The following is a 24944-nucleotide window of genomic DNA, read 5'->3' as shown; positions in this document are numbered from 1 at the left end:
AGGATTAAGATAATCTAAAATTTAAAATCTAAAATATCCTCCAAATCTAAAATTACGATAAAGACTTTTAGGACATATATATAACCGAATTTGGAAAATTTTACGTTAATTTATGTAAAAATCTAAAAATGTTCAAAATCTTACTCTGCACCTTACATCTGTCATTAGTTTTTCTTCAGTCTGATCAATTGGATTTGAGTTTGCCGTAAAGGTTTTAGGATGCAAGGACTTCAAATAAAAACATCTACTGAATGAAGTTTTTGAAATATTTCAAAATCCATGAAATTTTCTTGTTCACAAGGCCTAAATATCTTGAATTGTTTACAACATCAAACAGTATTAAAGGGTGAAATATATGGTGAATTCCACCAGTTAACATTCCAAGATAATCATAAGCATGCTATTAAAATACCATTCTCAGTTAAAAAAAATTATTCTGATATTCTTCAAAGTATGGAGGTTGGACTTCCTCCCTGGACCAAATTGTAAAATATTTAACATCTTAAAGTTATCTGTTTATCCAGCAATTCTTATTTTTGGATGGTTCTGTGCATACTGGCATTTCTTCTACCAGATGAAGGATTACAGTGATTTTCTTGATATGGGATTTACCATCGTTTTTGTGATTTCATACTATCAAGTCTTAATGGTTTACATAAGTATTCACGTCCTCAACAAGGATGGCGTTATTAAACTTTTGGTTTACTTCGACCAATTGGTTGCAGAAAGGAACTCTGAAATTTCCGAAATTAGGAATAAAATATTCACGAGGGTTCTTAAGAACGCATTGATATTCTCTAAGTAAGTCCTGAGGATTTGGGGTTGATCTCTGTAGGGTTGACAAATGACTTTTTTCCTAGATTGTACATGACTGCTTTGAGTTCAGTAGGAGTAATAGTCAACTGTTACGATCTCAATCGAACTGGATTTACCTCACCAATGTTGTTCCTAATTCCTGGAATTCCAGAAGACAGCATCTTCTTCTATCCCACAAACATAATTTTCCAAGTGATCTTATACTTTTCAACTATGGAAATGATCATTGTTTCTGATGCTGTGATCATGATCATCATTATGTACTTTCAAGCAGAATTATTGGTCATTACAGAATTTCTTCTGAAACTTGCGAAGGAAGATAAAGTCTCGGCTCGAGCTAAAACAATCCTCAAAACGGTTCATGAAGAGCACAAGAGAGTTATGGAAATGTTCAATGACATATCATTTTCATTCTGGCATACCTACTTTCACAAACTCTTGGCCATTGTGCTATATCTTTGTTTTACTTTCTTTGCCTTGAAATCTGTCATTTCATCCCTGGTTGTAGCTCTGCTCTGTGCTGTTTCGATGGTCGAGGAAGCTTTTATCCTATGCTACTTTGGACAAATTGTCAGAGATGCTTCAGACATCATGGCTGAAGCTCTGTACATGAGCAAATGGTACGAAATGAAAGTATCAGATCAGAAGGATTTACTAATGCTCATGATGAGATTCAAATATCCGTTCAAAGTAGAAACTTTCGCATTTGGCACGATTTCTATCTACACCTTTGTCCAGGTAATGAATCTTTCACCTCGATTTATAAATCCACACTCTCTAAAATTTGATTTATCTTACAGATTTGCAAAGCAGCAGTGTCATATGTAACTATACTTTTTGGATTGTTTACCTAATTTCCTAATCTGCTAGTAATTCGCTCCTCACCAAAGTTTTTTTGAGTACAGTGTGATGTGTTATCCCGTTCACACTGCCCATTGCGATATAACATCGCACCGTGGATGTTTTAGTGGCGTTTTGAATTTTTTTCGATTTTTCATCCATAGGGAAAATTTTGTGTACAGAAGATTGTAGATCTTAGAACAGGGATAGAATCGGATGAAGTGATTTTTATCATTATTTATCGACACTAAGACGGCGATGGCCGCATGGGGGGTGGGAAAAACAGAGATGATAATAAAATTCAATTCAATTCAATTCAATTCAATTTTGAAAGCATAGAGATGATAACCTTAAATTTTTTTCAAATTCTACAATACATTCCTAAAAATTGATCAATTTATAATTTTTTTTATGCTTCAGTTTTTCTCTTTTTATTGAGTAGAAGCGTTAAATATAATCGAAGTAATACCTATTGGTACATTAAAAGCTTGTGTCAATGTCAGCACCTATTGGCAGACTATTCTGTACTATTAAAATTAAAAATTTGTACAAAATTTTTAAAATTAATATCCCTTTTTTCTTAAAAGCTTTGCAAATATTATCCTACTTTTTCGCACTGTTCTTTCTTTTGAACATCACACGAAATTAAAATTAATTCAGTCTATTTTTGAAACCGAAAGAGTGGGATAGACTTCTTCAAATCTTTTAAGAAAGAAAGAACAGCGAATTTTTACTTTATGAAATTTTCTTCATCTAAATGTGCTCCAGAGCCATAAGAAAATATTTTCATAATTTATTCTACTTATGTTATTTGTTATTTAAACGTTTTAAGTACCAAGAATAGAATACGAAGATATTTCGGTCACTTGAAAGAACATAAAACGAAAATATGATAAACGGAGAGCAAAAAAACTGTACGATTAATTTCCCGTGCTGTTTTTTTCTGCTCACCCGTTTATCGCATTTTCATTTTATTACTTCAATTTTCTTATATTATTTTTACCTAGAGCGTCAGAGTATAAGATAAGGTAATATCGACCGCTCAGAATAAAAATCGAATAACTCACAGTAGGCAAATTTTACAGGAGAGCGATTTGAAGCTGAGATTTTACATGCAGAGTATAGGATTTTTAAGATTTAAAAACTCTATAACTTTGAAAATAATTATTATTCAAGTATAATATTCACAGGAAAGGTAGAGGCTATAAAGAAGTATCCAAATAGCGAATAAAACTATTTTTGTGAAAAATAAGCGAGTTGTTCGTTTCTTATTCTGACAAGTCGATATGGTAATTGATGCGAAAGAATTGCAATGAAAATACGTAAATTAACGAAATATGGTGAGGCTTTTACGGTGACGGTGAGCATTTTACTATCAATGTGATTCTGCCCTTATGGCCTCTACACACTATAGAAATTTATGTCCAAATTGAAGAGATTTTCCTAGACGAACGTATGGAATTTGCTTCAATATGGACATAAATTTCTCAAGTGTGCAGAGGCCATTACTGTAAAAACAAGAGCAACAAAAATATTATTAAGCAAAATTAATAATTTTAACGTGTTTTTTTGTGGTACAAATGTGGGCAAAATATTTTTAAAAAACAGCTGTGAAAAGTTTTCTATCAGCGAGGGTTGTATAACGAGCTTTAAAATTGTTATGCAGATTAAAAAGCACCTGGAAGACCACAAAGTTTTTCGAAAGATGTATCGTCATGATGAAACACCTCTGGGAAGAACGCTGAAAAGATTTAGAGCGTAATCCGGATGAGATTGTCCCGATATACCGAATTATCCCAAAAAAAACACGTCTCGAACACTTCTTTTACCAGAAACAAACAGATTTATTTTTAACAAACAGATAGGGGAAACTGGGGCACCACCAAACACGGGGTACCACCAAACACTAATTTTTATTTCTAAACTACTTGGACTATCTCGACCATTCCTACAGTGGACAAGCATCCCTATAGTGCCTATAAATTCTTATAAGTCTTATCCTCTGAAATCGAATATCTGATTAAAAAATCGCAGTGTTTGGTGGTACCCCGTGTTTGGTGGTGCCCCAGTTTCCCCTACTCTATTTTTCCTATATTTCTTTACTGAATCTAACTTAAATTTTTCAAAAGATATGTGACATTAGACTGCACTGAGAGAAATCCGAAAAAGTTAAAATAACATTCCGGAAATGTTAATTTTACCCTGCAGTATTGATCCAAAATCGGTGTAAATATTACCGTTTTTAAGTGTATTGGGGGTTAAAGTTACCCTTTTCATGTTAATTTTACCCTTAAAAAGGTGTGAAATTAACATATAAAAAATGTTGTTATATTTTTACCCCCAAAAAGTGTTAAAGTTATGAGGAAAAAATGTTAATCGCACCCTCTTTTTCCTCAGTATAACTATTAAAATATATTATCATAAATAGTCAGATGAATTAAAGGAATAAGGGAAAATATGAAGTTCTCGAAGCCAGTATGGGTACGAAGCCTGAATAGATAACCTATAATTTAACGCCCTTATCGCAAAACACCAAAATCCTCAATATGCCACTAAAATCTCCTAGGTGCGATATGCTTTATGTGCCACTCAAAATACTTGTAAGTTCAAAATTTAAAAAAAAAAACACTTGAATTGATAAAATCCAATCATATGCGTCATAAGAGAATCAATTCCATGGACAATGGTGAAATTCGGATTGATATTTGGTCGACTTCCTCCTCTCTACAATCCAATCAATGTGCGGGAGTGCAAAGTATAGCGGAAGCATATAAAATTGCTCTCTATGAAAATCCAAATACTCAGTAAAGAGTTGAGGAAGTTATATGGAGAGAAATTCCAGCGAGAGTGTGCGATTTCCAAAAATGTGTGCTAAAAGACGCGCCGCATGGAAGAGTGGCCACTTTCGTTTTCTTGCACACTCACCATTACACTATTAGAAATCGGACTCCACTGACCAAACAAAGGACAAGGGACAAATTTGATAATTTAACTTTGATAACACGATAAGGAATCCTTATATTCTTAAGTGAGACTATGAATATACTGTTAGTTAGTTCTATAAGTCTATAAATTAAAATTATTTTCTATACATTCTGATGCTTAAATGATGCAAAAGAAAGAAATATTAAAATTGGAAACCATGAATTAAAAATAAAATAAAGAGACGGTCTCAAAATATATGTACTAAAACTTAACTTTTTGAAAATATTCATCATGTAATAAATATAATCCCAATTTTTCTTAAGTTGAACTTTACAAAATGAATATCACAATAGTACAGGATTGAATTCAAGATTTGCCCATGTGGGGCGGTTCCCATTTCGGAGTCCACGATTCCACTGCATTCAGGCGTCCTATACGATCCACTATGCCCTAGACACACTTACGACTTAAGCCGACAGACGGCTTAGTGTAATTGTCATCAAAATAATAATCACATTACATTTCCATCAGTTTCTACACTGAGAGAAATCCGAAAAAGTCAAAATAGCATTCCGAAAATGTTAATTTTACCCTTTTTAGGTGTATTACGAGTTAAAGTTCCCCTTTTCTCACGTTGATTTTACCCTCAAAATGTGTAAAATTAACATTGAAAATATTGATATATTTTTACACCCGAAAAGTGTTAAAGTTATGACGAAAAAAAGTTAATCGTAACCTCTTTTTTTTTCTCAGTGTAACTAATTCATCTCTTTGCTTAAGCCAAGGAACAGCTTAATTAATGGGACACTAATCGGAATTTAGTCAAATAATTATTTTGATTATAATTAGGGGGAAGTGGGACATCTTTGAATGTAGGGCAGCTTTGAAATTGGGATTTTTTCTCTTATATTTAAATCTGTCAATCTGTGTGTGCAGCTATATTAAATCATAATAAGGCTCAATTTTAATACTAAATTAAGTGAAAAATCCCAATTTCAAAGTTGCCGCACATTCAAGGGTGCCCCACTTCTCCCTACGTTAAGCTGTCTCTCGGCTTAAGTCGTAAGCATGCCTAGGGCATTTACATCCTCTTCCCTCTTTTGTATTTTTTTATTCTTAAAGAATGATTAGGTGACTTCTTGGATTTCATGGGTAAGTAAGTCAAATCTAGCTAAAATGTTGCAGATTATCTTTTTAAAGTATTTTAAAAAAAATTGAAACCCTTTATTAAGATTGCACTTACTTATCCATGAAATCCATGATTTTTTTAATGTCACACCTTCGGACAAAGTCTTTCATTTTAGTTAAGATATTTGCTAAATTTATCCTAAAGACACACTAATTAGCCGGAACATAGACTTACATAATTTCATCGAACATTAGGCAAAATATTTTTTTTAATAGCGGATCTAAAAAAATTGACAAAATATTGAAATAAAATATTAATTGTAGCTGCCTCCTTATTAAGATATTTTCCTGTACTTTCGAACCGCAGTAAAATTCATATCTTCACACTCTTAGATTTTTTCTTCAGAATTCCACCAGACAAATCCAACTCTTATCCCAATTGAGATTTTTCATGTAAAATTTGTTCACTAAAGAAATTAAAATGAAACGAAAACGTAATTAGTGAATAAAGAACTGTATCAACTTAATCAGAATAGGGAAATGTCTAGAACTTTAGAAGTAGATAGTGAGACGAGTAAAACATAATGTCTGTTAGGAACTGCGTATGTTTCGATGCTGGAGAGTGAAAGCTGTCAATTTCCAACAATCGAAAGGTATCGTGGCGGAGTCCTTGTTAATCAAATACAATTAATTTTCTTGTTAATTCAATTTAATCAAACCAAACTTCTAGATTTTTCTGTAGATTGTCGGCAGACAAATCCTATTTACATAGCTATTCTTTCATTAGCAAATGCAACTTTCTGAAGTATAGTTCTGTTCACTAACCAATTTCTTCGATTTTTATCAGTGTATCAACTCAGTGTCTTCCACTGTTGATGACTCTGTCTTCCTCCACGTCCAAGACTTCTTCCATACCACCATGACCTTGAGGTGTATGTGGAGCCCGACGTCACGTCTGTTTTAATCACTCAATCCGGCTGATGGTGTGCGTCGTGAGCCTCCAGCACTTCGCCATTCACCACACCTGCAGAGAAACCCAGTTGGGAGGTGAGAAGAAATTTCTCTTGGAGCCAGTCTTGTGCATTGAGTGAGTGAGTTAAGACACACAAATTGGTGTCTATTCTCCCTTCTCTCAACAAATCTTGAGAAGTTCATCTGGGAGGTGGAATCGTGAGATCCTTCCATCAGAAGATCTATTGACGAATCCTTAAAGAGAAGTGGAAAATTTTGTCGAGTGGCGGAGAAAAAGTGAAGAAAACTGTGGCAAGAAAAAAAAGTGATTTGGTGCAAATTGCCAGGCTCGATTGGATCTTAAATGCAATTTATATGTGACACAGTAATTTCTTGTGATTTTCATTTTTTGCCCTGATCCATTCGTCTTTCTCTTTATTCGATTTTTGCACGGGGAAAAAAAGTACACAGACAAGTTATGTGGAAAAGTGGTGCCTGTCTTTGGTTGCATGCCATTGCGCTTATATTTACTGCATTTCGCATAACTTCCGGTAAGTTTCGTCGTTTCTTTTTTTCGGGGTACATAGCAAAAATAGCTTCAGCTTCACCGAAAAATCTACCCCTATAGATTTTTCGGAAGTATTTCCATTTCCCCAACCACACATTTTTTTTCCAAGGAAAATTCCAACCTTATCGGCCTCATCGAATGATTTTCCACCTTGTGAAAAAAATCATTGTGATTTTATCACACCCAGATGAAATGGGTACGTCGAGGCAGAGAAAATTGGCACTATATTGAGAAAGAAAGAAATTTAGTGAATTTTGGTATGATTTTCACTTTGGCTGAAGATGAAGAAGCGAGAGATTGAGAAAAAAAAAACGTAAATGTGGCAAAGTGGAATAAAAGGAGTGATGAGAGGAAAGGGAAAATTGTTGAATAAATATGAAAAATCTTTCTTATTTCTGCGACATCGAAACACCGTTGGATGCAATGCTCCGTGAGAGAATGTTGAACTGGCGTTGTTTGCAACTTTTTGATGGGCACACCTCGAAAACTATGCTCTAGGAGTGAGTCCTATGAAATATCTGTGGATATTTGTTAGAAACTATCCGTCTTGAGTTAGTCAGTAAAGTGATATTAAAAGTAGATGAAGCTAAGATGCAACCATTTTAAACCAAACCTATTTAAAATAAAAACGTCGGCGTTAAACCATTAACGATCTTTATAGGCCAACAGACAATCTTACATCTTTAGTCCTTTAATTATATGAGATAAAAAGCCCAACAGAGATTAAAATACATTTTATTGCTCTTTTCTCGCTTCGCAGAAAGCAATGCAAAATTTTCGCTTAAAGCTGCGTGCTTTAAGTTTGACAACGCGTTGGTTTTGATAATACTTTCCTCAATTCTCTTTCTTGACTTGACTTCTGATTGAAAAGTTCTTTTCTCAAATAGTTACACTACATAAATAAATAATTTTTGAAAGAATTTAATGTATAGATAATTTAAATTCAGTAACCGTTAGAAAATGTGTTTATAGCAACTCCTCGCGCCCCTAAATATCTTTTTCTCTTCACACTATTTGTATTAATCTGTAAAGGAACTAATTGCAGAATATATGAACATAATCTCCATTAATTTCTTGTACATTGTCTTAATGGGTTAATGTTCTTTAGAATCTTAAGAAAAAGTCTAAAGATGACTAAAAAGAACTAAAGATGAGGCCTTTGAATTTATGTTAAAACTGAACCGGTAATGAACCGGTTCAAAATTGATAACTAATTTTTATTCGAAGTTCAATTATTTTACTCCTGAAGTGTTTTTGGGCAATGTGTTGAATGATTTATAAATCGGTTCTAAGGCGGTAATCAACCGGTTATGAACCGATTTTTGGTCAGAAAATCAATTTTATTATTCATAAAAATATTTTGCACGCTCTTTTCAGTATAAATCAGTATAGATCGGTTACCAACCGGTAAACAGTAAATGATGTGAAAGTACTTTAAATTAAAGTAAATTCATTCTTGTGAATCTTGTTAAATTTAATCTAAAAGTAAGATATTTTTGGGGAAATATTAATATTTAATTAAATTTCCTTTTATAGAAGAAAATAACAATATACGAAAATTAAGATACGGCTGCTCAATTAAAGAGGTGCGGTATTTATAAAAGAAATTGTCAAAGGATATGCGAGAAACTACAATGATATTGTCAAAAAGCGTATGTCACTTATGGCCTCTACACATTGTGAGCAATTTTTGTCAAAAATTGCTTTTTTAAGGAAAATCCATGCAGCGTGTAGGGGGAAACGTCAAATTTCTGTCAAAAATGCAATTTTTGACGAAAATTGCTCCCAATGTGTAGAGGCCTTTAGAAGGATTCACATTGGAAAAAGACTTCTAAAGTTTTAATATTTGCAAAATATCTTTTTTATAAATAGCTCTTTATTCTTGTTTGCACGAACTTTTCCCGGTCAATTTTGTTTTGAGTTTTCGAGCTATGAGAAGATGTTTCATTAACTGAAACTAACCAAAAATTGGCTGCATGTCCTTGAATAAAATGGCTTATACCCTACACACATTTGCAACTTAATCCAAGAGACGGTTTAACGTAATTATAATCAAAATAATAATTTGACTAAATTCTCATCAGTTTCCCACTAACTAAGCTAATTGGCTTAAGCCGAGAGACGAATTAGTCAAAAACTGATCGAAATGTAATCCAATTATTATTTCAATTATAATTACATTAAACCCTCTCTCGGCTTAAGTCGTAAGTGTGTCTAGGGTCTTATAGAATGACGAATGCAATCTTGAATTTGCGGTTACTTCTAATTTTTCTACTACATGGAAAAAATATTTATAAGTGAAATTTAAAAAAAAAACTTAGAAACTGTAATGATATGTGCAGATAATTTTAAGATTTTTGAAGATTTCTTATGTAACTGGAATATGTAGAAGAGAGGTTTAAAGGATGTAATGTACGATATTCCCATAAGTGAATTCTTCTAACCCTTTAAGGACGATTTGAACACCGGTGTCCCATAAAGAAAATAATTTTTCCTGACTACTTAAAGTTATTTTTTCTTATGTCTGTATATAATTGTATAGTAGAATCTATCTATTTGCTATGTAGTAAATATTTAAGTTCAAAAATGGCGAATTTTTAAATACTCAATTAATTAAATACTCATTGATTTTATTTATTTTTTATACTTCAAATTTTTTTAAACAAAACACTTTTGGCACTACAAACTACAATACTTATACGTAATATTTTTCATTAAAGCAAAAATATTATTCATTGATATTTTCAGAAAAATTACTCAATTTTTTGGGCTATTTTTGTCCCTATCGTTCATAGAAGCACAAAATACACCGAATCAGAATCTGTTGGACTTTCCAAGGTTAGATGTAAGACTTATCATTGATTATGTTTCTCAGTTTAATTTTTATTGCTGATTTTCAGATCGTAAAAAGTGTCTCGTCGTTAAAGGGCCAAACTAATTCCTTGTCAAAAACAATAGCCCCTAATGCTACGTTTGAAATACAATGAATTGAATTTTGTCTTCTCACAAATGTTCTACAAGTTTATCGTGTATATCAGTATTTTTTTTTTTATTTCAATTAAGTTACAATAAGTTTTTTTTTAACTTCATGACTAAAGAATAAGGGCACTCAATGGGTCAAAGTAGAGTACTCGCTCTATGATGCAAGTGTCCCAGGTTCGAATCCCCTGTAGGTCACCAGTAATTTTTCAGGAGTGAAAGGTGTTCAGATTGTATCCAGTGAGCTTCACTGCACTTGATTCCACGGGAATGGGACTGACATCCCCATCCCTGTATAATAAAAAATAATAATGTTATGTCTAGAAATTCCTCTGCGGGAAGGCCTAGTTCCTTCATGGAATGTTGTGCCAGCATTATTATTATTATTATTAACTGAAGAAGAGCTTTAAATTCTGTCTCAAATAAGGTGATTGTTTTTTACCAGTTGCACTGAAATTATTTAAAACAGGATTCGGTATAAAATCTGAATAAACTGAAGAGCTAATAAGAGACTTCCATGGAATTGTCCTATCTTTTGTCCCCACCTGCAGATTTGAAATTTATGGGGTTACATCGAAAACACATTGAGACTAAAAATACTCAAGAAAAGCACTAATTTATTAATTTTATTCACACAAAAAAAAAACATAAACGAGAGAAAGAGACACTAAAGTCAGCTCATATATCCAATGGGCAAATGAGTCAACGGCAGAAAAAAAATTGCAAGATGCTCAATATCGTGGTAAGATCGCGATGGTGAAAGAGGAGAAACAAAATATTGTGAATATCGATGGGCATTGTGCCATCAATTGGTTGAAATTCAGGTTTCATTATTAAATAATGTGTTGATGGATGAAAAAAAGAGCATAGTGTTCCTTACGTAAGGCCAATAGTAAATAGCAAAATTGAGATATAAGTTGGAAATATAATATACCTTAACTCTTAACGCATTTCTCATGAGATTTGTGCAGCTTCAAAATCATGCTATAGAAATTTTTCCAAGCCAAAAGAGTCAATATTTTATCTCTCGACGGACTTGGTTGGAAGGCAACTAAGGTATAAAAAAAATCTATTCGTTTGAATAAACAGAAAGTGCAATTTAAGTGTGTACAAATAAATAATAATACAATTTTCAAGTAATATTCACACTCCACGGTGCACAAACACAAATTTCCACCTATAAGTGCAGAAGAAATCAAGAAAAAAAATAGCACGAGAGCTTTGAGCCACGGAGGCAGGGTCAATGAGCATTGTGAGAAAAAATACTTTGTAAATATAAAATTGCAAAGCGAGATTTGAAAATTTACCACAAAAATTTAGTATAGCAAAATTCTCGAAAAAGCGGGTCACGAAATTAAAGCAAGAAAGTCAACTTTTTCTGCCACAAAGTTTCTCATTTTATAATTTGATATTTCAAGAACAGGTTTTACATATAACTCGTTGTTGCTTTTGACATTGGATATTAACGCCAATCGGGAGATTACTTAAAATATTTCGCATATTTCACCATTCTTCAACTCTGGACAATCCGTAATAACTCTTCTCTGCAACTGAAATCTCAGGAGAACTCGTAAAAGTTTTCTTGACGCGCCTTAAAAGCTTTGTTTATGTACTTTCTACGTCTACGAAACAGCGTTTTTGTAAAAAAAAAAACACCCATAAATACGAAAAAAAAATCGCTTCATGTTCTGCATCAAGAAGTCCTTCGTTGCAGCAGCAATTCTCTGGAAATTGTTTACCAGACACTAGGAACTTCTATAATCACTTTAAGTCACTGAATTTTCTTGTGTCTGTGCCAAGAGTTGAATGATAATGTTGGACACACAATAACAATTTATTGCAATCTCCCACGAGAGGTACAATATAATTTAAAATTACCAAAGCATCCCAGCTTTGCGACATGCTCGAACTTATTTAAAGTAGCTTCGCTTTGTATCTGCTGGGATTAATAAAGTTGTTTAATTAATACAAGTCATAGAAACATTATCTTAATGAGTTAGAGCATTTCTCAAAGTTCTTTTCCGCTGCACCATTGGATTTACAGGGAAAAGTGAGGCTCAGGCTATACTGATATACGATATTTTGTCATAATTTCTAAAGAAGGGTCTTGACTTGACATAATTTAATTTAGGGTGGTATGCACAGACACCAGCCAATTTATTTAAATAAGTTACTTATTAATATTAATAAGTGTTTAATCTAACTTTAGAATCATAAATTATTTTGAAAAAGTAATCAGTGATTTTTATGTATCCATTGTATTACCATATATTCTTTAAAATAATTTATGGGGGATCTCAGTGGCGCAATAGGCAAGATCATTGGCTCTTGGGCGGATGAGATTTCTGACTTGACTCTCACAGTTGTAAGTTCGAGTCCAGCCCAGTGCAAGCAATCGAATGTCAGGAAAAAACATTTTCACTGTGATAAAACGTAATAAAATGCACCGCCAAAGTGCCGAAGAAGTATTCAATACGGGAAAGTGTTCCTATGTGATCTACGATCAGCATATTCTTCCAACACGGGGCACATTGTAATAATTACATTGTAATAGCAAATAAAGTGTCTCGATACGATTAATAATAGTAATTTATGAGTATTTTTGAATTCTTCGTGTGGTCTGATCTAGTTCTATTATATTTTCTGACTATTTATTAGTTTTTAATTGTGCATAGAGAAATCCCAAAAGTTCAAGAGTTATGAAAACGAATGCACATTCCGTTCAACAAATTAATAACACATCCTCTGCAAAAATAAGGGAAATTTTCTGTACTTTGGGAAGTTATCAGTAGCGTCTATTCAATTTTTATACAAAATTTATGAAAGACGAAATGTGAAATACGAAATGGTAAAATACGAAATGTACTAGAATACGAATTTCCGCAATACGAAATGTGCAATACGAACATGTAAAATACGAAACTTAAAATACGAAGTTTCCATATATCCCTCTTATTCCATAGACACACTAGGACTTAAGCCGAGAGACGGCTTAACTTAATTGTAATCAAAATAATGATTACCTACATTAACATTTCTATCAGTTGCTGATCAAAATATAAGACGATTATGTTTTTTTTTCTTTGGAGCTCGAGCAATAATATATCGTTTTAAAAACCTAAACACTTATCTATAAATATATATTTTTCTTTAATTTTTACTTTAAAATAAAAATTATGAAATGTACATTTCCTGTCAATTCTAAACTGCTGAAGCAAAGCGCTCCAGTGAACAACTGATTACTTCGCCATATTTATGATACTAAAGAAATATATTTAAGTATTTTAAATTATGTATAAAAATATACCAAAAAAATCAAAAAGCTTGATCATTTCTTTTTCTTAAACAAAAACCCCCTAAGAATTTATTATGGATTTTTCAGGAAAATCTCTTTTAATTTTTTATTTTTTTTAAGATACATCCTAATGGGTATATAACGAAATAAAATACTTCTACGCACAATATATTCAAAACAGTTCAGCGAGTCTCAATAGTTTGTTGCCTAATGTATGTTTGAGAAACCAAGTAGAAAAAATTATAGAAAAAATTACTTTTTCAATTTTTTTCTTTTTGCAAATGAATTCCCTGTAATCCGTATATCTTATTTGTATATTTCAAAAAGTTAAATAAATTTATTTCATATATAAAATAATTGTTTTCCAAAAGTTGATCATTTTTGATGCGCCAAAAGTTTGTTGCCTCATTTGAAAAAGTAATTCTAAATGGTCAAAACATGCAACCAACAATGCAAACCGTTTATATTTTGAGTTTATGTCATTTGAAAGGTAAATATTGAGTTTGTACATTTGTAAGAACTTAAGATTTTTGCAAGCTATCCAAAAGCGTATAACGTTCATAAGTGATGACTCCACCCTACATCACTATGCGTCAATTGTTAAGAATTGGCTTAGCTAACCTACTCGTATAGGAAACTCCAAGAACTATTAATGCATATCGCTATATATATTTCTTGAATTAATTCATATTGCCACATTTATTATTATCACAAATTTTTTTAGTGCTAAAAAATGAGAAAATATTTTGCATGATCGTAATTTTTTAAGATGGAATAAAAAAAATATTTGAAGACTGAATTCCCTGCGTTGTTTGTTATAAAAACTCAAAAAGCTCACATAATAAATTTTATTTCACCGGCAAAAAAACCATGAGAGCAGAAGAGAGAAAAAAAACAGAAATCCACCGAAAAGTTAAATGAATTTGTGCTTGTTTTCAGTTCATCGTCCCACCACTGATTGCTGTATTTTGCACTCTAATGCTCTGATTTTTGTAGGTCAGAAACCCGACGAGGAATACAAATGCCCCATCGATGTGGGCAATGGCAACTACGCTGACCCAGTGACTTGCAAGAGGTTCTATCAGTGCGTAGATGGTTACCCCTACCTCAATCGCTGTCCATCTGGCCTCTACTTCGATGATATCAACAAATACTGCACCTTCAAAGATGAGGCACGCTGTGGACCAATTGCTACGAGTGAGTATCTTCTTATAAAAGAAAGCTCTAATGTTCTAGCATTCTTTTTAATTAGTTTGCCTAATTATTCCATTTTTCAGAAACACTAATATATGGCTAAAAACTTTAAGAAAAAATGTTCATATTTCCTCTTTAGTAAATAAATTGCATTCAAATATAAACAGATATTTCAAAGCGATTGATATGATTATTGCTTTATTCTGTTTAAATTAAATTTGATAACACAGATTACTCGTGTTGCTCTTTGTTAACATTTCAAATAAAAAGCATGCTCATTTGTAGCTTAAATTTCACACTGATAATTAATTTATTACATAAAACATATTTTATTAAAAAAATCATTGAATATCGTCAATATCGTGATTTACAAAAATCAGAGTATTAATAAAAAGTCTCTCAAATAAATTGTTAAAAACTTCAATAATGAGAATTAAAGTCAAATTTTTTAATAAACTATTTAACAGTTCGATCAATCAAACATTTTAATTTAAATCCTTTAACGATCTTTTTAAATCTTGTAGCTCCTGCACCAGTCACAGACACTCCACAGGATTTGGCGGTGAAATGTAACCCAGCTGAATGTGATTTGCCCTATTGCTATTGTTCCAAAGATGGCACATTAATCCCTGGTGGGCTTGATCCCGATGATACGCCCCAGATGATTATCCTGACATTTGACGGTGCTGTGAATCTCAATAACTTCGAACACTACAGGAAGGTGTTCAATGGCAAACGAAAGAATCCAAATGGTTGTCCAATCAAAGGTACTTTCTTCATTTCCCACGAATACAGCAATTACCAACAAGTCCAGACACTAGCGTCTGAAGGTCATGAGATGGCCACCGAGACTATCTCGCTACAGCAAGGTCTCCAAGACAAGGGCTATGAGGAATGGGTTGGCGAGATGATTGGTATGCGAGAGATTCTCAGACACTTTGCCAACGTCTCGACAAACAGTGTCGTGGGAATGAGAGCACCCTTCCTCAAGCCCGGACGCAATACTCAGTACAAAGTGATTGAGGACTTTGGCTACATCTATGACAGTAGTGTCACTGTTCCTCCTCAGTCACACCCTGTTTGGCCCTATACACTGGACTACAAGATACCACATGAGTGCAAAAGTGGTACATGTCCTACAAAGGCTTTCCCGGGAGTCTGGGAACTACCCCTGAATGCTCACTATGTGGAGAGTTACGAGGGTGGACACTGTCCCTACCTCGATCAGTGCGTTCTGCACAACCACGATCCCACCGATGTTCTCGAGTGGCTCCAGGAAGACTTTGCTCGCCACTATGAACAAAACAAAGCACCCTACATGATGGCTTTCCACACCAACTGGTTCCAGATCAAAGAACTGGAGCAGGGACTTCATAAATTCCTGGACTGGGCAAATTCATTGTAAGTACCGCTAAGACTTAAAATTTAAAATTTAATAGCGGGACTATTGAGGAATTCTCTAACAGTGTGACAATGTCATATGACAAATTTAAATTTTTACAAGTGGTAAATTTGGAAGAACTAATCGAATATCCGATTCATATCAATTAGGGTAAAGTGATACAAGTTGGACATAGTGTTACAAGTTGGACAATTCGCCGGTACAAGTTGGACAGGGATTTTTCTTGATAAATACGGTACTAAATTATATTTAAGCACAAGGAACCAAATTATAAAACTAAAGCATTAAAAATATACAAATAAAAATGAAGTACTAAATTTATCAAGAAAAAAGCCCTGTCCAACTTGTACCACTTTACCCTACTAAGAGATTCACAGAGCTCTTTCTAATTCGAATTCATCACAAAAATTTTTCAGCGTCGGGGGATGGGGCAGCTAAAAAAAATTGATTTTTCCCAAAACTTTCGGCTCAGACTCCAAGCCTTCCTCAGTCAATGGTCAAATCTCTTCTCTTCTTGCTTTGTCATAGGTCTTCTTAGATCACAGGGCATAGGATTTGTGGCACTGCACTTGTCTTTTTTAACTATTTTTACAATTTTCTTATTGATTTTTGTTCTGAATGTCTTTCTTAGTGGTTTCTTTGTAAGACTACTCACAAAGTCTAGTCTCACAAAAAAATAGTCTCACAAAGAAATCTCCAAGAAAAACGTTCAGAACAAAAATCAATAAAAAAAAATTGTAAAAATAGCTAAAAGAGACAAGTGCAGTGCCCCAGATCATATGCCCTGTGAACTAAGGAGACCTATGACAAAGCAAGAAGAGAATAGATTCGATCACTGAGGAAAGCTTGGAGCCTAAGCCGAAAGCTTTGGGAAAAATCTTTTTTTTAGCTGCCCCATTCTCCGACACTTACCGGAATTGATAATACTTGAATTAACCGTCGGAAAATACCAATAATAAGTGATACTCCCTTAATCTAAAAATTTACTGCAATACCATTCCACTCCTGGGCAATTAAATGGGTTAATTGATAAAGCAATCGCTCTATGATGCAAGTGTCCCGGGGTCGAATTCGAATCCCCTTTAGGTCACCAGGAATTTTTCTGGCGTTAGTGTTCGAATTGCATCCAGTGAGCTTCACTGCACTTGATTCCACGGGACATGGGTCTGACATTCCCATCCCTGTATAAGAAAAGAGAATAATGGATGTTCAGAAATCCCCTTGCGGGAAGGCCTAAGTTCCTCTATGGAACGTTGTGCCACCATTATTATTATTATTACCATTCCATTCCTGTTCTGGCTCGAACAACCAGAACCTTGCACTCATTCTAATCATGGTAACTTTCAGCTGCCTAGGCTCGAACCTGAGATCTCACAGTCATAGAGACTCTGTCCAGTGATCCACTCAGGTACCAGTCAGTTATTGGTTATGCACCGGTTCATAACCGATTAGGATTGGTTCAGGCTTGTCAGGAATTTCAAGACTTTTCCAACGAGAACAAATAAGACGCCATTCGGCTGAGAAATACACTCCATAGGGTCTTTTTAACCTTTAACCTTGAAAACCCGTTTAAGGAATGATTCAATTGTATTTTCGTATTGACCTTGTGGCTTGCCTTGTTGCTTTATTTTTATTTTATTATTTTATTTAAATTAATAATGCTTTTGAGCTTGCGCTCTTGGAAGCATATAATGAAAAAAAAGAAAACCGTTAACAAAGCGAAACGAAAATCAGGAAGCAACGGAAGCAAGAATTTGCGGCCACCGCCGTCTAAGTGTTGGTGACCAACCTCCAGAGTAAAACGGTGGAAAACTCCTTCACAGGTTGTATATGCCATCTGCATCATAAAAAGACAAATGCTTCCTGATTAGAAGGAAAAATTTAAAAGAGAAAAACTTTCGTATATGGACGAACGCCTAGGTAATCTCTAAAAGACATCGCTCCTTGAAAATTACAAAGGGTCAACTTATTTTCTGCCATTTTTTAGGAGATAGCGGAGATAGCATAAAAGATTCAACTTTGTGTAAATAATTATCTCAATTCAATATCTGGACAAAGATATTTATTTATTTTCTATTTATATGAGCATTTATATAAACACTGAAATATATATATACATATCATCTCCTCAAAATGAAACTGTTCTAACTGCATTTTCTTTGTATCTGCAATCGTAGCAAACGACGTTTCATGATGCGTCATTAACAACAAATGCTGATACAAATTAAATGCACTTAGGATAGTTTCATTTTGAGGAGACGATATGTTTACCTTCCAAAATGTTTTCTTCTGAGTTAGCTCTTTCTCATTCTAAATTATATGCAAATTTTCATGAAATTAGAATGACAAGGGATCAACTTGCTTAAGTTAGACCATTGTTTCACAAAAGTATGAACGATAAATTGTAAGTTAAATCAGCATCTGTCGTATCTTCCTTTGGACAACTTTTTAGGACATTAAATTTTCAGTTCAGCTTTACTCATCTTAAAAATGAGCCATAAATGTGATACTTTTGAATCGAAATAATAAAAGTGGCGCTAATAAACTGTATGTCAACTCGAAAAATTATCCAGAAAATTATTTAAAGGCAATGATATAGAGATATACAGTGGCGGCCAAAATAATAGAGTCAGTTCCGCAAAGACCACTATTTTACCTTTAGCATTTTTGTTTATTCCAATTCGTTGAAATAATTTTAACATAGAAATGTTCAAATAATTACCTTACGTCAAATAAGTATTATTTTGGCCGCTAGAGGTCTCTATTTTTCACAGAATAGATCAATAGTGAAATTTAGTTTGAACAACACGATAGGATCACTTTAATTTAAATTAAGGAATGTGGCCTATAAATCGAATGAGTTTAAATAAAGTCATATTTGGAAACCATAAATGACAGTTTTCCAATTTTTTTGGCCGAATTGAATTTCACTATCAACGTATTCTGTGTAAAATAGAGACCTCTAGCGGCCAAAACAACCCTTATTCCACGATTCTAATAATTTGAAGATTTCTACTCCAGAATAAAATCAACAAATTGGGAGAAAATACAAATTTGCAAAGTGATTCTATTATTTTGGCCGCCACTGTATGTTAGAACAGACGTAGAATAATTTTATCGTAATATCCATCATATATAAAGCCGTAACTACAATGTATGGAGATTTTGAAAGCTACGACAATTTATCAAATGATTTACATTATTAGTTATTCAATGATTTATTTTATATTAATTATTAATTATTTGAATTAATAACAGATAGGCAGAGAGTATTTTCGCATTTTTTCTTACAAATATTCTATTAAAATAATTTAATTTCGTATTATTCACAGTGTCCTTAAATATTTGGAAAAGTATTTGAACGTTTTATTGAGAAACATTAAAATTTTGCTGAAAATTATAGAAAAACAAATAATCTAAAGAAGTTACGACAAATACTGGCACTTTTTTATTGATTAAGGGCACTTAGGATAATTGCTGGTCAAACTTAAAGAGAGAGCAGTTATTATAATCGTCTTTTTTAACTTGTCATCATCTTAGAGCTTAAACGGTAAAATATATCGACTTCCGGTCTTCGATGACCCCCAATAAAAAACAATATCTCCAGAAGTTTTTTTTTCTTTTCCATCCACCCTCCTGTTTTTTTGTTTTTCTCAAAATTGGCCCAAGCTTTTTCAATAATTTTTAGATATGTTTTAGAGGTAGTCCGGAGGAGGATTTCGTCCAAACATACCAATGACCGGAAAATTCGCTATTTTAAATTATTGAAGGTCAAAAGTCAACCACTTTGGAGGGCTCATTTTTCAACCGATTTAGTTGAATTTGGATTTTTTGGAAAGGTAGGGGAAGGTGGGGCTACTTTGAGCTGTGGAGCTAGGTTGTTATACGACTTTTTCGCCTATTTCCAAATTAAGCTGATCCTTACAATTATTTCATTTAAATCCACAATTGTTTTATCGGTTTTATCTATTCAAATTACATCATGTTAAAATCCAGTTTCCTTTAAAAATATGTGAAAAAATCGTATAACAATGTATCCCCACAGCTCAACGTGGCTCCACTTCCCCCTATTGAAATTTCGAACCCGGTTGCATCGGTCTTGATCGGTAATGAATCGGTTAAATACCCTTTGTTATTTTCAAATGCCTTTTTGATTTATGAATCAATTTGATCTCTAGTATAGACCGTGAATTAGTTTTTCGCATAATCTTTTGGGTGCTTACTAAAAGATCATGGGAAAAACAAAAACTAATTCACGGAGAGCTCTATCTTGTAAGTTCGAGCATTCCGTAAAGCTGGGACGCTTTGCCATCTCTTTTTTTTATTTAAAATGCTTTTTACTAGGGTTATAAAATTTCCTATTTCTCAAGGGAGTTTAATAAACAAAATCACGCGCAAATATGTGTATATCCCAAATTCGCAAAAATTTAGTTACGACAATTGCTGATTTATCTGGCGAAATCTATTTTGTGCCACTTTAATTCTAACAAATTGCGTAAGCAATCAAAAAGAGTACTATTTTGAAAAATGTTTCTAAAAACGAAATTTAGTGACTTATATCATCTGAAAATTTATTAAATTCTTTTTCTAAGTGCATTAAAATCTCAAAATCGCAAAAAGTATGTTGGTCTGGTTTCAAACTTATGTTCCTGTCATGAATGTGATACTGAAACTGAGTCTGAATCTGAAACTTAAGAAAAGATAGTAAAATATGATATAGACAGGTCAGATCTATTTAAGGAATATAAGAAAAATATAAAGTGTTCGAAGACAGAGTGTGTGCGAAGCCTGAAAGCCTTCCCCTACATGTTTCCAACTTCATCCGGTTTTAGAATAGAATAATTACTTTAAACTTTGAATGGGATCCTGTGATTGCAAAAGGAATTTTGAGAATTTAATTTAATAATCCAAAAAAAAACTTTTCAAACTGTAGAAATAATAAAAAAGAATAATTAAATAACATTTTCAAATGTTTAACTTTGGCAATAAGTAATTGAACAACATAGAAAAACTGCTTCCCCATTCAATTTCTTCTTCTAAGTTCCCAAGAAGACTCCCCCATGGGTTTTCCCCATCAAAAATTGTCTGTCGTTTCCGCAAAAGTTGCACGTTTTGATTGATTTAGCGGGGGAAAATGTTCTTGCTAGGCAAACTCTTGTGAAAATTTAATGTCATAATTCTATGTATGCTTGAAAGGTAGGATATGAATTGATTTTCCACCCATCTAACACGGAATATAGGTATAGTAAGAGTAGGCAAATGTGTTCATCTTTAGTTTCATGCGAAGTTCTGCCTTCTGCACTCGCAAATCATCTAGTGGAAATGAGTTAATTGCATCCATTAATTCTTCATTAAAACTCTCATCATTCATCATTCCATCTGCTAATGGTGTTCTTAAGCGTTACAATCATTTTCTAAAATGTACTTTTATGAAATAAATTGGGATCACTTTCGGGAATTTAACAAGAATTCCCCAACAATGTTCAATGAAAATTTCACAATGAACTTCTGAAAAATTAATCTTTAATAAACCAGAAGATAAATGTCGAAATTAGAGTAGAGGGCGAATTGAATTTGGTCCCCAATTATCTCCCTTAAATTGTCTTTGAAAACTTTTCCCAGCATAGAGATAAGAAATCAGAATTCCTGACCAACATTTGGGAATTAGGAAGCGAACAATTTGAAATGTTGTACAACTTCTTCGTCTGGAGGTTCTCTATTAGGTTTGGGAATAATTTAAAACTTTTATAGAGATAATATTTAACTGATTTAACTCCTTCCTTTGACCAAATTGATTGGATGCAGAAATCTTTTCCCAGCTCTAAGCATAAAGTTGCAATTGCTTAATGGTAATTAACCCATTCCTTACCATGGTATTATACATCATACGCAAATTGAGTGATTTTAGATGATTTATTCCTGGGCAACTGATACTCGAATTGCTGTCGGGAATGGATTTTTATTAACTTTAGTTCTTCAATTACTTGAGAAAAATAGTCCGACAGTGATGAAAATACATTGTGTTATTGTTTTCTTAATTTGCGGAAGGTCATGCAAAATTTCTGCTCAAAATGGCGGACGGAAAATTCGTCATTCCGTCGAATTTATTAAAATTGGCCTCTTTCCTCTTTCCTGATTTAAATTCTGGTTGGCAATTTGTTTTCTTGGATAGTTACTCTATCTAAAGCAATAATTTGTAATGAATTAATGCACAGAATTTAAATTCAGTGAGCGTTAAGACGTGTGTTTGAGGGCGAATCCCCGCGCCCCCATAATAGATAAAAAAAAAAAATTCTTTTCAAAAAATTCATCTATTAATCTGTAGGAAACTAATCCCAAAATATGAACATTCTATCTCAAGTATTTCTGGTACATTGACTGAATGGGTTAATGAAGAAAAGAGTGCAATTCAGGTATCCATAACGTTCGAATATATAAATTTTGATAAATTATTGGGAAACGTTCTTTTTTCCTAATAGCCCAGTATTCAAGAGATACTTTGATTTATTTGGCTTTGATCTATATTTTTTAGAATTGACAAATGATTTTTTGAAAAAAAATTCAGCTACCTGAAACTGCCCCACACTTCTCTCTACTTAACAATGGAAATTTAGAAACTTAATTCATTTTCTGCAATAATTTATATCCCTCAGGCCCGATGTCTGGTTCGTGACGGCTACACAGGCTCTGCAGTGGATCACGGATCCCAAACCACTCAAGTCTCTGGCCAAATTCGATGCCTGGGACTGCAAGAATAACGTTAATGCAGCACCAAAGCCATGCAACATCTCCAACAAATGCGCCCTGGCCTTCAAGAGGCCCCCCAGCAATATCACTGACACGCGCTACATGGAAACCTGCACAGAGTGCCCCAATCAATATCCCTGGCTCGGGGATGCAGAGGGCACGGGCGTCCCAGGACGTGATAACTACATCTACAGCTCCGACAAGGAGCCTCAAATCACCAACTGAAAGTTGGTAGAAGTTCTTGTTTTGTAATCGCGAATAAAAAGTACTGTGGAAGAATTGAAAGTGTCTATTATTTCTCTTCTCAATCACAATCCATCAAAATGAATCTGAACTTCAATCCTCTTGAATATTCCCTGGGGTTGTTAAAAGTTCAAACAAATTGATTGATTTCTTTGATTTACCTGAAACAGAATTTTTTTCTTTCCTGTCTTTCGTATAAATTACTCATCGTGCTTTTGTGAATATTGGCAGTTTCCTAAAATCTTGGAGAAAAAGTTTAAAAGAGCTGACAGACGATTTTCCTTCAAATGGCAGACCGCACGTACAGATAGAAAAAAGTTCCGATTCCCTTTAAAGAACAGAATCTCTTTTAATATCTGTATGAAGTTACCTTCAAAGAAATAAGTGCAGAAAAATCGAAAAGAGTACGAGATTCCTTAATTCATACTGTGCGTATTGGCGAATTCCGAATAGGCTCAGTCGGAGTAAGTACTACCCTATACCTTCGAACGTTCATGCCTTCTAATAATGGGAATTTAATTTTATATTTCGTAAGAGACTTACACATAATTATCAATAATTGATAATAAGCTAATTAATATTTATAGGCATGAACCTTCGAATGGAGAGTGCTTTCCCGTATAGAGAAGGAAATTATTCCGAATGGGGGAAAGTACACTCAGTTCGAACGTTCATACCTTCAAATAATGTGAATTTTCTTTAAGTTTTCCTAAGAGACTTAAACATTTCTATTAAATATTAGTTAGCTTACTATCATATTTGATAATTATTTGTAACAATCATGTAGAAATCTCTTAGGAAAAGTAAGAGAATTTCACATTATTCGAAAGCATGAACGTTCGAAGGGAGAGTACTTTTTCCTACCCTCTTCCGAATAACTCCCAGAGCAATTGGCCTAATCCTGATTAGACGACTCATGACTCTTCTGCCTACAGCCTCTAATTAGCTAAAAAGCTGTACAAATAAGACAGAAATACCACCTGTGGCAACGATTAGTCGGTCATCGAGGGATAGGTAGAAAATACATCTGCCTCTCAAACCTCATCCATGATTAAGCAAAAGTTCCTAGAAGATGCTTATTGGACAGGACGCCTTCTCTTGTCAGAAAAAAAATCTAATCTATTTAAATTAGAAACTTGGGAAAAATGAAATAGTTGAAAGAATGAAATATTCCCTATCAATCGTTAAAGTAAAAATATTACCGTGAACCTTTTTAATTAAAGGATTTGATGGTTGATCTTTCGACAAATTTATTATTAACACTTGGAAGGACCCTAGTGGCAGCCGCTGCCAATTCAGTTTTCAATCTCAACGTTTTGATACTCATAGATCACGAATATCATGTGTGCTAAAAATTAATTTTCGTGAACATCCCGTCCGTCTGTCCGACCGTCGTATAACCCATTTCTGGAGAGAACGGAAAGAGAAATCAACAAGCGGTTTTCGGCAAAGGTTAAATGTCGATGGGCGGCTAGAAGTAGGTGATGCCAGATCCACCCCCCACCCCCCACCCCGCTTTCGCCATTTTAAAATACCCCCAAATTTTGTTTTCTCAATAACTCAGCCCCTATGGCATCGATCGATCTCAAATTTTAGTATGTTTATAGCTGGGCTTAACGGCTTTCGATTAATACCAAACCTAAGGTCCCTATAGACCCCCCTGACCCAAGCTAGAAGGGGTCAAAAATTGAATTTTCGAATGGCGATATCACCGGTTCTATAATTATCGGAATTCGAAAAATTTTAGTGTTTTGGAAAGCTCTCGTTGAGTACTACAACTATTCTGACACCCAATTTCATAGGATTAATTCGAAGGTCCGATTAATCGAAAAATCGATTTTCGATAATCGATCTCG

The 24944-nt window shown here is 33.7% G+C and overlaps 2 protein-coding genes across 2 annotated transcripts; both read left to right on the top strand.

Moving 5' to 3' along the window:
• The first annotated feature begins 1029 nt into the window (after nt 1-1029).
• Nucleotides 1030-1670, top strand: LOC129806734 (odorant receptor 4-like). The gene is made up of 2 exons (XM_055855506.1): nt 1030-1554; nt 1617-1670. The coding sequence occupies exons 1-2, from the start codon at nt 1030-1032 to the stop codon at nt 1668-1670; spliced, it is 579 nt and encodes a 192-aa protein (XP_055711481.1).
• Nucleotides 1671-6546: 4876 nt separating this feature from the next.
• LOC129807023 (chitin deacetylase 1) lies at nt 6547-23124 on the top strand. The gene is made up of 4 exons (XM_055855968.1): nt 6547-7211; nt 14499-14699; nt 15221-16097; nt 22752-23124. The coding sequence occupies exons 1-4, from the start codon at nt 7139-7141 to the stop codon at nt 23068-23070; spliced, it is 1470 nt and encodes a 489-aa protein (XP_055711943.1). The 5' UTR covers nt 6547-7138; the 3' UTR covers nt 23071-23124.
• The last annotated feature ends 1820 nt before the right edge of the window (nt 23125-24944 follow it).

This window comes from Phlebotomus papatasi, chromosome 3, assembly GCF_024763615.1.
Source record: "Phlebotomus papatasi isolate M1 chromosome 3, Ppap_2.1, whole genome shotgun sequence".
In the NCBI taxonomy this organism is placed as follows: domain Eukaryota; kingdom Metazoa; phylum Arthropoda; class Insecta; order Diptera; family Psychodidae; genus Phlebotomus; species Phlebotomus papatasi.
This window is presented reverse-complemented; position numbering and strand designations above follow the sequence as displayed.